This window comes from Chenopodium album, chromosome 5 (assembly GCF_948465745.1).
Source record: "Chenopodium album chromosome 5, dcCheAlbu1.1, whole genome shotgun sequence".
NCBI lineage: Eukaryota > Viridiplantae > Streptophyta > Magnoliopsida > Caryophyllales > Amaranthaceae > Chenopodium > Chenopodium album.
The window spans coordinates 71,147,157-71,161,721 of record NC_137838.1 but is presented as its reverse complement, the minus strand read 5'-3'; the positions used below and the strand labels follow the sequence as shown (position 1 = coordinate 71,161,721).

General features: G+C 36.1%; 2 protein-coding genes across 3 annotated transcripts; both read right to left on the bottom strand.

Moving 5' to 3' along the window:
• Window positions 1–743: 743 nt before the first annotated feature.
• LOC145630974 (purple acid phosphatase 25-like) lies at window positions 744–3,131 on the bottom strand. The gene is made up of 7 exons (XM_081683089.1): window positions 2,819–3,131; window positions 2,605–2,716; window positions 2,235–2,461; window positions 1,905–2,043; window positions 1,577–1,797; window positions 1,080–1,201; window positions 744–930 (listed from the first exon to the last, which is right to left on the bottom strand). Exons 1-7 carry the CDS (start codon window positions 3,071–3,073, stop codon window positions 744–746), a joined length of 1,263 nt encoding a protein of 420 aa, XP_081539215.1. The 5' UTR covers window positions 3,074–3,131.
• Window positions 3,132–3,893: 762 nt separating this feature from the next.
• LOC145632221 (transcription factor bHLH48-like) lies at window positions 3,894–9,366 on the bottom strand. 2 transcript variants are annotated; one of them, XM_081684531.1, is made up of 7 exons: window positions 8,726–9,362; window positions 8,522–8,638; window positions 8,331–8,396; window positions 6,383–6,451; window positions 5,922–5,990; window positions 4,981–5,191; window positions 3,894–4,452 (listed from the first exon to the last, which is right to left on the bottom strand). In XM_081684531.1, exons 1-7 carry the CDS (start codon window positions 9,149–9,151, stop codon window positions 4,415–4,417), a joined length of 996 nt encoding a protein of 331 aa, XP_081540657.1. In that variant the 5' UTR covers window positions 9,152–9,362; the 3' UTR covers window positions 3,894–4,414. The 2 variants fall into 2 exon arrangements, with proteins under 2 accessions (XP_081540657.1, XP_081540658.1); XM_081684532.1 differs by lacking the exon at window positions 3,894–4,452 and having other exon boundaries at window positions 5,153–5,291; window positions 8,726–9,366.
• Window positions 9,367–14,565: the final 5,199 nt, after the last annotated feature.

Here is a 14,565-nt window from a genome sequence, read left to right as displayed (position 1 = left end):
TGCAAAGAAATACATCTCGAATTGGTGATTAGACACCTACAAATCAGGATCATCTAACTATAAATTAGGGAGCCAATCATTTAGCCCTTATGTAAAATAGAAATCCTAATTCCTAATATAACCTATTGGGTGGCAAGGCACATAAATGATATCAATGTAGAGACAGACTGATAACATATTTGGAGATAACCTAAGAGATTGTCCATCGGTGAATAATAGAAAGAAAATGAGAAATGCTACGATTATAGTCTTTAACAATCAAGAGAGCTTGGACATTCAATTGGACGAGCTAACATTTGATCCTTTACCTAAAGTCGAACATATTTGGACGTGAGTAACATCAAGGGTTTATTGTTTTGGATTTGGGGCCATCCAAGCCAATGTCCCTCGAGGAAGCTCACCCCCCAACAAGAAAAGCGACCTTTGTGAGCAAAGAAATACATAGTACATACATGTGCATGAATATCTCTAAGATCGACAGGACAAAGTTTGTTTTGGTATAAAAAGTTAAATAACAAAAGGTAGTAAACTTTTAAAGACGGAAGGAGTATCGTATAAGTTGTCAATAATATCTAAGTTTAAATATGCATCATCAACATAACATACTACTACTATAATAAAAGAATATACAACTACTATAAGAAAGAATCAAGTTCAAACAATCAAAATCTAACCAATATAGCTAATATATATAAGGGTTGTCAAAGTACCACCAAAACTAGCAAATCAAAGATTGAATGAACTCAATTACTTTCATCCATTGGATACCAAAATCTATTGAAGAACCATGTAGAATCAGAAGCCACTGCTTCATCATCTTGGTTACGGTGCCAAGTATAATAAGCATGAGTTCGGTTTTTAATCTCCAAAATTGCATGCCCAAAACTTGCTTCTCGATAAGCAGAGTAGAAAGGTTGTGGATTAGTAAAACTGCATCAAAGAACAAAATGGAAACATTGTAAGGTTGTAACAAATCATAATCTAGTCCCATCTATCATTCGGAATGAATTGTCACAACATTATCAACGTGACTATTAAGTCTGGACACGAGGAGTAATAGAAAAGAATGGAAATCTTACTTGTTAGCAAGTCCTTCTATGTTTCCACCATCACCAATAGTCACGTAAACAGGTGCTGATTTATCTTTGATGGGAGTACTTAGTCCATTTGTAATGTTGTAGCGTATATTTGATATTCGCTCCTAATAACAACATTTAGAGCATATACACAAGATTAATGATATTAATGATACAGTATGATACAAAATCTTGGGCCTCAACTATGAGGTTGAGCTTTTGGTTGAATTAGTCTATTAACATGGTGTTCGGAGCCAACGTGATAGAGAAGTCAGGGGTTCAAATCTCATCCACCCCTATCTTTAAGTGAATATTGAGCATTGGTCATGAGGTGGGCCAATACGGCATCCATACTTCAAGCTCAACAGGCTCTCATGTGAAGGGGCGTGATAGAGTATAAACAAAATTTTAGACCTCAACCATGAGCTTAAGTTTTTGGTTGAATTGGTCTGTTAACAAAATGAGACGACTTTAAAAAAGGAAGTAATAATAGTACTAACCGAACGCTCATATGCATGAACATGACCAGCTAAAACAAGGTCTACTTTGTATTGAACAATCCAAGGTTCGAATATGACTCTCATACTTTCTCCTTCCATGTAATGGTAATTGTCTGAATTATACAATGGAGCATGCATCATAAGAATCAACCATGGAGTCTCATGCCTATCCACTTTCTTAAGCTCTGCTTCAAACCATTGGTATTGCGGCGAATACTTGGCTACATTAAACATAGAAATTCAATCAATTAGAATTGAAATTGATAAATTAATCGCGACAATTTGTGCATATTAATGGTTAAATTGTGTATGGTTTATGTTTACTTACGAAAAGCGGAGTAAGAAGAAAGGACAATGATATAAGCTGGTCCTCTCTTGATAGAGTACCAAAGAGGAGACGTGCTTCCACTTTGTTTGTAAGGGACATGATAACGATGCATAAATGGCTTAAACGGCAGATATTCACCCTGAAAAACAATTATTTGATAGTAATTCACAATTTCACCCATATTTAAATATTTCCTTCAGCTTTCTATTTAGTTGACTAGTTTCTTAAATCTTTAATAGTCAAAATAGTATATATGAAAGTCAAAACGCGTCAATTAAATGAAATAGAAGTTTGTAAGTGAAATAAAATCCAAGAAAATATGGGACTTACAATTTCAGGAGCAAAATCAAGTTCATGATTTCCAGCAGTCCAAATCCAAGGTTGGTAAGCTGTACTTTTCTCCACAAAACGACCCCAAATATCCCATTTTCTTTGGTCATGAAAAGGATAATTATCAGCATAAGATAAATCTCCCACAAATAACACTGCTTCACCTTTCGGATTTGCCATGTAATGTCCTAGTGTTGAATTTGATGCATATGTTTGTCCCAGATCACCTACACATTCAACAAATAAACTTATTATTAAGCACCAATTGCTCGATGAGAAGTCTTGAACTCTACCACCGAGACTTAAATTAACCAACTAAGTTAGTTGACATCCACATTGTAATATAATAATCAGACGAGTTGATACCAACCTATGATACCGAATGTGTAAGGGACATCAGGTCCAGGTCTTGGAGGAGTGGTAAACGAAAATTGGCGAATTGCGTCACCTGTCCCAAGTTCATAGAAATACTTGGTATAGTACTGCAAAAAAACCACCAAAATAAAGTTTATTTACTCTAACATGTACATAACAAATACATAGAACTACCATTCAAAGTTAATAAAATTAAATAGTATTTGAACCTCTAATTTCTTGATGGTAGCATGATGAATATAGCCAGAACTATAGTTGTAGTAACGATAGGTAAGGATCTGAGAATGTGCTGTGTAAACATCACTAGGATCATAAGCTTTCCAGTACCTAACACTATTAGGATGGCGTTCGTTAGGCGTCACCCACGAGATGATCACACCTCGCCCTCCTCGGTCCCCCTGCGTGATATGGACTTGCTCCGGGGCATTGGAGCCTTCCGGGGAAGGGAAAGCCGTGGCAGGCATGTCGGCCGAGGCATCAGTTGATCGTGTATAAGAGCTAGTTTCTCCAGCATGACAAAAACTGGTTGTAATACATAGAATTATGAGGATGAAGAGAGGTACCTTGAATGCCATGTCCAAGTATGGTGAATTAATGTTGTTACTTCAACGAAGCATTAATAAAAGCTAGAAACTTTTAAATCACTTTTACAGTTATGTTCATCAAGAATTTTACTTTGATTAGGGTTAATGTTAGTATATATGATAAGATTAAAATAAAACTAAGTTTATCTATATATGTTATCCTAAAACAATATCTAATCTAATCATATTTCTAATACTTATCTTAAAATAGACAGACCTACATATGAACTACTCCTTTATTTGTTTTATTTGTGTTCATGTACAAGCTTGATTACAAATAAATTTCTAAGCTCGTATATGGAGACGGAGTAATAAACATTTAGGTGTTTTTAGAAAGAAAAAAAAAATATGTTATTGAATAAAATGCTAGACTTGATTATTAAATTTTGAAAGTTATGCTCCATTACGCGATTTTTGAAGGTCAAAAGCGCAAAGCTCATTTATAAGAAAAGTTCGTAAATACTACATAAATATCAGCTTGATTAATACTTCGAAAACGATTTCAGATTTGCCTAGATGACAGAACAAAATACTTTTCCTCTAAATGCCCAGATAAGGATTATCAGCTGAAATCTCCTTGTACAATTATGTTTAAGTTAGTTATCAGACTCTGACGATGTGTGCAGTAGCACAGGGCACTGATTCCAGACAGACTTAGCACTGAAGTAAATAACAATCAGATATAGGATACATCAGAGGATACTGAACTAAACACAATAAATTGATACTCTGTATCTTTCACCTTGTTTTTTCATTCCTGTTCACGAATACACAAATTTTGCAAAAAAGGTTGACGCATTACAACTGGCTTTATTCACAAGAGAAAATGCATTCATCTGAACCAAACCCAGTTTAGATTCAGATGATCAACTCCATTCATCTGAAGCAAACCAGGTTCATCTTTCAGACAACTGACTGCATTTAGATGCCCCTTTGACAGCAGAATCAATCAGCCATCTCGCGTGAGACTTAGGACTGAATCGTTCATCATGTTGTATATAAATATATGTAGACTATGGTGAAATCGGTAGAACAACTAGTGAGATAGATCTACTCCAAGGGTTTCCAGTCCATTCTTGAATAATGATGAAGACATGGAAACCCCAACCTGAATTTTTGATGCCTAAACTCTTCTACTTCCCAGCTAAACTTCTAATATATAATCATATTTTCTGCTATATATACACAGATTGGCTACAAACACATGCTTCGTTATTGCCTTCACATTTCCATCTTCAGCTGGCTTGAGTGCAAAGATGCTGCATCAGACAAACAATGACGAGTCAGGTGGAACCTTTCTGTATACAGACTATTAAATGTGTCACACCCTTCTGCATTGCTAAGCCTAGCTGAGTTTTCTGTGCAGTGGGTCAATGTATTCATAGAAAAATGGCATGGGTCTAAGAGAAAGATACTTGCAGAAAACACCATGACGAGCATAGAAAAATTATAATTTCTTAATGTTCAAGAAATATAGGTGAATGTTCAGAAAGATCCTACCAATTACAAACAATTATTTGTCTTTTAATTTTCAGCAGTAAACAGTGTCCTTCAAAGAATTTATATGACAAAGTGAGTCTCTAACAGGGTATTAAAAGTACATGTACTTAACACAAATCTAAGTAGACTTCAGAACTATACAGGATATAAATACTCATAGAGTCATAGGCACAGCATAACTGGAGTGTGACATTATTATTGCGCAACTATTGTCCGGAAGCTAATAATATCATATGTGAATCAACACAGCAACTGCAAATTATCTTAACGATTCTGAAGCAATTTACCTGAATTTGCAGGTGAGTCGTAGGTCATGAGTGAGTTCTCGGATGCAACTAAATTAGGGTGATTTTCTTCCTTGACCCAAACTGGCTGACTTAGAGCCTCAAGGGGGTGCCATTGCTGTTGAAATTGCTGTCTGTCTCCATTGACATGAATTTCTGGCCACATTAGTGGCATAGTCATGTTCGGTAAATTGCAGCTCATCACAGATTCAGTCTGCAGATATTTAAGGGCACATGAGAAATCATGGCACAACAGAATCAGGCCAAATGCTGTACGCCTGCACCCATTGGAACCAATATCCAAAAGCCGCATACTACAATGTAAAATCCAGAAAACAGAATCCTCAAGGTCATTCTTGTTGATTCTTTTCAGAGTTCAGCATACAATTAATACATTGTTTGAGTTTTGAATATTATTTAAGCTGCTAAAAAGATTAACAAAATAAAGAAAAGAGCCCAACTGTCAATGGCTTTACAAGGCATATTTAGTCTGGTACACAGATATTTCAATCTATTCTGAATGTCAATAATGCTTAACCAAGGTTATTGTTTACTTGTATTACATTACCAGTTGGATGACACAAAAGCAAAAGTGGGCCTGAATATAAAGACAATCGGTATGGAAAAATTGTCCTCCCATCTTAAATAAAATCCCAGAGAGAAGTATTTCAAGTATTCTATGAATGATATTCCTTAAAATTGATGTCATGAAATAATAACGTACTTTTTAAGACAGGATAGAGGACATTTTTCAAGTATTCTATGGATGGTAGGGATTTGAACACAGGGTCAAGCAATCCATCATCTGATTCGTTGCTTTGGAGCAATGGTCAAATCTCTCTCCAAAACAATTTTCTAAAACATAACTCCAAAAGTAATTTGTATTCTGTTCCAATTGCAAACTTATTAGGATGATAAGAATTTCAAACAAGAGAGTCACTCACTCCTGAAATTAGGCTGTCAAGATTGAAATCTATTCTTGGATTAACTGCTGCAAGCCTCATCGACAGATACTGCAACAACACAGGAAATATTAGACATTTTTATGTTAGGTCAAACAAAACAAAGCAATAAAATAATTCGTTGTGGCTATTGATTATTCCTAGAATTAATTAGGGTTGCTCCTCACATATTCCTGGTTCACACTGACGGCTGATTTAGGTGGCATATGGATGGTTGATTTAAGACTGGATGATGAGAATCCAAGTCCTTGATCAACTTTCATAGTTAAGATTCAGCACATTTAAGATTTTCAAAAGGAAAATAAGAGGAGGAAGGGATCTTAATAACCCTTTTGGCAGATTACAGGACCAATCCGCAAGATCTTCCTTTGTTCTAGTACAAATTTGTTACAGTAGTCCCTCATAGAATAAGAGAATGAAATGGTACAGTCAAAGATAAGTACCTCTACTTGGCGTTGCAAGTACTGCACATGATTGATTATCTCATCCAACACCAATGCAGTACCCGAAATCTGCATAGCAATCAAATGACTAAAAACTTATAAACCGAAAATAATAAGCCACCACTTCCACCACAGTGATTCAGTCTTTGGTATAAAGCAACAAAATATGTGGTATACAGACAAGCACATTGACAATCAATCCAATGAACCGTATCATACCTAGATCATATCATCAGAGAAAATTCAGCGTCACCCCTATCCAAAGATTTCTCACTGTTGTTACTTGTTTGAAACTTAATATAAAAATTATTAAATTTATTTCTATAAAAAATAAATGGAAGTCTGTAAATAATCAGCACTGATGGTCCCAGAAAACAGAAGAGCTCTACTGTCTATTTCTGCCAGTCTGGGTGTAGACAAAATTAATTTGAACCCACTGATTTTCTTCAATTTAATATAGCACCAGGACAACCCTACCATCATAGATGTGTTCTATTCAACTTGGGCATTCAGCAGAGAATTATAGCCAGAGCTGTCCTCTAAATTGTCCTCATAACTTCAGGAGCACCTAACATGTTAAAACGAAATATTCAGAAAGCCCTCTACACCCCCCCCCCCCCCTCTCTCCCTCTATATCTCCTTTCTTCCCTCTCTCTCTCAGTTTCTCCTTGACAAAGACATATAACCATCACAAAAACATATGGAGTAATTGGTAAGCAGTGCAAAATTCTTAAGAGGCACAATCTGTCTACTCAAATGAATGAAAGGGTACCCCAACTTTGAGATCATATCTTGATTAGCCTGTAGTGGTCAAGAGTGAAAGAGCCAATCATTTTTCAGGATATTAATACTCATTAGATATATTGATCCAAATCAAGTACGCCGTGTCATATTTTCATTTTGAGGTCAACATTATCAGAAAAAAAAAAAGTTAATGAAATTGGAAGGATGATAAGTAATTTTATAATACTTCACTCTTTATCAATCACAACATTTGAAATTTTATGCGATCCAGACACACTCGTTTTATCGTCTTTTATGATTTATACTTGGAAAAAATAATCGTGTAGGATATTGTTAGGTTTATCTCATATATTGATATATATTTCCAAAATATCAACTTCTTAATTTTTACACGGAATAAAATATTATTTCAGATATTAATGTTATAAGATGTGCATTGGCAACCGTAAAATGATTTTAAAAACCAAAGGAAGTATTAATTATTTATAAAGGAAATTTATAAAATTATGTCAAAATATGAGCACAAAATTTAAAAACAACTCTTAAAATAGATCAAAGCATGATCCAAGTCTAGTCTCACTTAATTTCTTAATTTTCCCATTAATTTATATAAATCCTTAATAAAGGTAATATCTTAGCTAGTTGAAATTAGCATTAAGGTTGTCGAAAACTCCACAACTCTACCAAATTGTGAAAAAAAAGTAAAATTGGAAAAACATATTCGAGTACTACCAAGAGTGAAAAAGACAATGATATGCTTGTCCTGTAAAGAGACACATAACAAACCTCTGCAAATGGCAAAGTGAAAGTTGAAAGGAAAAGAAAGAAATTCACAACACTACCAAAGAAGACTCTTTCCTTGCCCAAAAAGCAACTCACATCTTTTTTTAAAAAGGTGATAATGACTAGAACGGTTAATCATCTCAAAAAGCATAATTAAATATTTAATTGGAGTTAGTCTTAATCACAATCATAATCATAATTATAATCATTATGCCTTAATCAACTTTACAAAATCACTATCAAATCGAAACGTAAACTAATTAATTAAACCGTACAACGATTAATTGACTCGACCATCAAAATTAGCGACTCTCACACTGATCGACCAGTGTTGACATATCAGTGTGAGTAGAAATGTCTAATCATTACAAATAATATATAATATGAAGCGGAAGTAATAAAAAATACAACACCACCATACCTTGTTGCATCCAGGGACCAACTCCTGCAACAACTTCATCCGAGCATTGATTTTCTCTCTCCTAGCCTGCAAAAAAATCACAGAAAACAATAATTACAGGATTAACACCTAATATGATCAATAAGAAGTAATTAAATTGCTTAATTAAAATTAAAATGCTTAATTAATAGAATAATTAATTAGTAAATTACTCGTTCAGCTAAACTATGGCTATCAGTAGCTTGACCTCGCCGTGCTCGAACATGAACATACGGAAGCTTCTCATCATCTTCCGACGTCGTTTTGTTCTTCTTACTCGATCCCTTACCCTAAAATACAAAATTCCCAAATCAATTGAACCCAAATTACAACAAATTCAGCTATCAAAAACCCTAATTTGTAAATTAAAATCCAACCTTCTTTTCTCTCTCCTTTCGCTTTAATGGCTTCTCCTTGTCACTCTCACTTCCAGCCGTCGGATCAGAACCCGAATTAGGGTTTGACCCAGCATCATCCAACGGCTCAGATTTCACCTTCAACTCCGGAGAAGAAGAATCCTCATTCGCAAACACAGAATACTTCGTAGCTCTCTCAATGAGAGCTCGATTCGACGGCAAAGCAGGTAAAGAGGAGAGAGAATGATTAAACGCACTAATACGATGTCGTTTCACCACATCCCCACCGCCGCCGCCGCCGGCACCGGCAGAAGAATCGTCGGTGAGAAGCTCCATAGCTTGATTAGGGGGTAACCCAAGAAGGGCAGTGAAGGAATTTCCATTTTCCGGCGCAATAATGAGCTTCTGAAACTCTTCCCCAAATGGGTAACTGGTGTTATTCTCCATTGTTGAATTACGAGGTTTGAAATGCAGGAAATTGTAGCCGTTGAAATGGGGGTGACATTTATAGTAGGAAAGAAGAAAATGAAGGTGGTGAAAATGGAGGAGGAGAGAGAAAGGGGAAAGAGAAGAAGGAGAGGAGAGAGAAAGATAAAGGGGTAGTGTGAAAGGAACGTAAAGGGAGAGGAGAGAGAAAGTAGGGATGAGAAAGAAAAAGGGGGTCGGGGTAACGGGTACGGAGCAATCCAGGATATCAGTTTATGATTGAAACTGGATGTGACCCGTCTTTTTCTTTGCATTTATGCGGATGATTTTGATTTTTTTTATTTTAAAAAAAAAAATATGGTCTTCCTAAAAAAAATAAAATAATAATGTTTAGAAAAATTGACATTTACTCAAAAGTACTTTGTGTTACTTTTGCTACCCGTTTAATTTTTTATTTTATTTTGCTACCACCTAAAATCAAATAATTAAAATTTCAATACCACTTATATGTTAAGTTTCCGCTAAGTTTATTCAAAAAAAAAAAAGTAACCCAACCACCCACCCCTCAACTGCCACCACTTCCCTCCCTCCTGTCGGCGGCCAGCGCTCAGAGCTTTGGCTGGCGCCGGCGGCGAAACCACCCCTTTCCTCCACACCCTACGCAGCCAACTTCCCTTTCCCCATTCTCGCTGCCCCGACCCCCCACCCCGAACCAAAACCACCTTTTTCCCCTTCACCCCACCGAAATCCGCCCCCTAGCCCCGTTTCCCCCACCGAAATCGACCCCCCTCCCCTTCCCCTACCGTTTTCGGCCTTCCCTAACCCTAAACCACCACCCCAAAACCACCATAAGAGAAACCCTAAATTCATTTTGGGTGGTTTTGGGGTGGTGGTTTAGGGTTAGGGAAGGTCGAAAACGGTAGGGGGAAGGGGAGGGGGGTCGATTTTGGTGGGGGAAACGGGGCTAGGGGTGGATTTCAGTGAGGGGAAAGGGGTGGTTTTGGTTCAGGGTGGGGGGTCGGGGCAACAAGAACAGGGAAAGGGAAGGGGTTCGTTTGGGGTTGGGGAATGGGGTGGGGTTGGGGCCGACGCCAACAGCGGGGAGGGGGTGGCAGTTGAGGGGAGGGTGGCAGTGAGGTGGAGGTGGCAATTGAGGGGAGGGTGGTAGTGAGGTGGAGGGGTGGGGTGGCAATTGGGGGGAGGGTGGCAGTCAGGTGGAGGGGTGGCTGCAAGGTGTCGTGGTTGGATGGTGCCTAAACCCAATTAACGGAAATAGTAACGGCGTAAGTTAGTTGGTAGTGAAATAAATATTTTAGAAATTTGGGTGGTAACACACAGTTCTTTTAATGGTAGTAAATGTCAAAAAAAAAAAAAAAATACATGTAGCAAATGTAACACACAGTTCTTTTGATGGTAGTAAATGTCAATTTTCCTAATGTTTATGCTCATTATATTGTAAGGCTTCGTTTGGTTGCATATGAAAATTAAATGCCTATAGATTGTTACAATATATAGGAAATTTTATTGCCAAAATACTAAATTGTGTTTGGTTAACATAAAATAAATAAATAAATAATTGTATTTTCCATGAATTAGTTTCCAATGTTTTGTTTGGTTAACTTATGAAATACACATGTATTAATATAACTTGAACTAATTTTCCAAAATTTTGAAGATAATAATGTAATTTAACCGTACCCAAAATACATGTGGGAAGTTAACTTCCATATTTTGTAGGAATTTTAAAGGAAAAAAATACACATTACTAATCCTAACTATTGATGATTTACTTTTTTTTTTTTTTTTAAACTCCACTTGTCAGCATGTAATTGCTCCATAAATAAATTTTTTAAAAAAACCCCAAAACCCATCCCCCCCCCCCCCCCCAACACTGTAAAACCCTAGGGCCCAAACCTAGGCCACCGGTAACCGACCGGCGACCTCCCTTAACCCTCGCAAAAGGCTGATTTTGTTGGTTGGAGCTGGGAGCTGCAAGTTGCTGGGTTGCTTGGGGTTAAGTGTGGCTGGTAATTGGTGACTTTTTGGGGTTGGACGTGAGAAGGGAGGTAGTGGTATGCTTTTGTTGGTTTTCTACCACATTCAATCTCACCTAACTCTTTTCTACTCTCTCCTCCCAACCCTTCCACCTTCACAACCCACAACTTACACTCTCTGAATTGAAACTCATCAACATCAGTAGTATTACACCCATCTCAAACGTTAAACTTTGTTCTCTCTCCATTGAATCTACTCTTAAGAAAATCTTGGAGGTTGATTCTATCTCTTTATCTCCGGAAAATGACGGAAGTGTGGTGTTTAGGTGGTGGCTTGGGGTGGAGTGTGGCTGATGGTTTTGGGGGTTAGGAGAGGCGGCAGTCCGTTTCCCAGTGACTAGGGGTTTTGCCTTGGGTTTTACGGTGAAAGGGTGGTGGTTGTTAGGTTTTTTTTAATTTATAATTTTAGACCAACCATGTGCTGACACGTGTATTGGTTACCTGTTACAACAAGTCATTGACTTGGTAGTGACCTGATTTGGGACTGCTCTAGGCAAACCTGCCCAATACTTAGGATTATTAGATAATAAACCTTAGTTGGGATTATTAAAAGTAAATCGACAATAGTTAGGATGATTAATGTGTATTTTTCCAATTTCAAATTCCTTGGGAATTTCCACTTCCTACATTTTCGCTAACCAAACAACTACTCTTTAACACATATCTGACAAATTAGAGAGAAATATAGAATAGAATGGCTTAGATTATTATTCATCAATAGGTAGAGTATTTATATAAAACCTACGAACATAAGATAGGAAACAATATTCTTAAAAGATATACCATATAACCTAATGATATATTCTCTAAATAATATCTTAACATAAGATAATACTAAATATATTATTCTCTGAATGATATCTACGGAAAATATATCATACATATATTTTCCGATATTATCTCTAACACCCTCCCGCAATCGTAACGACAGTAACACGAACGTTGCGATTGGAAATTCTTCAAATTGTTGAAGCCGAGATGCACACTCTTGTGATGTCGCCTTCAATTTTTCTTTTTTTTTTCAATGATGAGAACGTTCATCTTTTCGAACTCATCTGTCATCAATCAAACAGGAACGTCATTCTTTTCGAACCTGCAAATATAACAAATTTTGGTTTTTCCAGAGCAAAACCGAGCTCCAATCAAATATTGGTTTGTCAGAGTAAACCACACTCAAATTTCTTATTGGTCTTTCAGAGTAAACCACACTCAAATTTCTTATTGGTATTTCAGAGTAAACCACACTCAAATTTCTTATTGGTCTTTTAGAGTAAACCACACTCAAATTGGTCTTTTAGAGTAAACCACACTAAAATTTCTTATTTGGTCTTTCAGAGTAAACCACACTCAAATCCAAATGAGCAAAATTATGCTCGAATCAACTCACAAACCTTGTCTCACGGCACAAGGAGAACCAATTTCTTGTCTCACAACACAAGAGAGCCGAAAACTTTTTTTTTTTTTTTTCATCTTTAGAGAGTCAAAGACACACCAACAACTTTATTTTGATCTCAATGCTTAGAAAAGCCACGCATGATGTAATGTATACATCAAGTCATCAACTCAAACTCTGCACCAACACTAACTTGCACAGCGGAATAAACTAAAAAAAAAAAAAATTGGTAATTTTTGCTAATGGATCATCCCACCGGTGAGTTTAATTTCTAACCCACCGGTAGGGGGGAAAATTTTTTTATGAACGGTCCCAAGATTTAACCTGCTCTTGATACCATGACAAATTAGAGAGAAATTAGAGAGAAATATAGAATAGAATGACTTGATTATTATTCATCAATAGGTAGAGTATTTATACAAAACCTACGAACATAAGATAGGAAACAATATTCCTAAAAGATATACCATATAACCTAATGATATATTCTCTAAATAATATCTTAACATAAGATAATACTAAATATATTATTCTCTGAATGATATCTACGGAAAATATATCATACATATATATTCCCATGAATTTATACTTCCCCCATTATTGAAGTTCAACCAATCAAGGCCTAATTATATACTTATAAGTTATAACAGTGTGTTTTGAGTGCAATTTTTTCTTGTTTAAAATTTAGACCTATAATTATTGAAATATTCAGTAATAATAATTAAAAGTTGTGTTGTTTAAAAACAACCGCATAAAGATTGTTTTACTTTTGACAAATTTTCATTATTATTATTATTATTATTATTATTATGAAAAAAAATCATTTTAATAATCTCAAAATTACCCAATTACTTTGAATAATCACTACTTTTGATAATTTTGCAAATATCTCAACTTTCACCGGCATTTTCAACTTGATAGATGTCAACATTTGAACCGTCCAAAATAATTAAAAAAAAAAACAAAAAATAAATTAAAAAAGAAAAACTATGCACCATCCTACCTAACCCTAACAACCTCTCCCCATGCGTCAGCCCTATAAGCCACCCTCTACACCTTCCCCACCCTCTCCTCATGCATCATCCCCATCAGCCACCCCTTACACCTGCCACACCCTTTCTCGAAACACCTAACTAGAAACAACCTCTTTCCTCAACCCCACCCCCTTATCCCCAAACCCTTGCCAAAACCACTCCCACCCCCACCCCCCCCCCCCCCCCAAACCGCCCATAACTCAAATACTCCACCTCGAAACCACCGTAAAACCCCCGCCCTTGAAACTCAACCCTATCCCTTTGCCCCCTCAAAAACTACCCTCCCCTACTTAACCCTCTGCCACCCCTTAAAAAACCAACCTAGCCTACTGCGCACAGGTATTTTAATGGTCACAGTACACCAGATTCAGGGGTGCCACCCTTAAAGTAAGGATTATTGCAAAATAATCAGAAGTTAAGATTATTCAAAGTAAATTGAGCAAAGTGGAATTGTTAAAATGAATTTTTCATTATTAGTATTGTTATTATTTTTTTTATTTTTTATTTTTATTAGTTTTCTATTACTATATTTACTTCTATATATAAATGGATTAGAACTATTGGTTAAGGGTTGTTAATTTTCATCATGATAAACGATAGTCCATCATCTTAAAGGTGAAATGGTAAGAACTTATGACCAATGTAATTGATATTTTTCTTCTGTCTGGATTTGAGGCTTTTTTTGCTCCACATAGAATACAAAGGCTCTTTTTGATTCTGTCTTTTTTCTTAATAGCTTTTTTAATTTTGTCTTTAGATATACATATATAAGCACTAAATCCGTTTCTTAAATCAATACTATTTTAATAACGATCTTGCTAACGAGCGCCCCGGGGCGTTAGATAAGGATAAATTTTATTGGTTGAAATGGTATTAAGTTAGGAATTCATGACAAAATCACGCGTCGTTCGGTGTAATTAATGTTAATTTTACTCTAATATTTGCACTTTAATT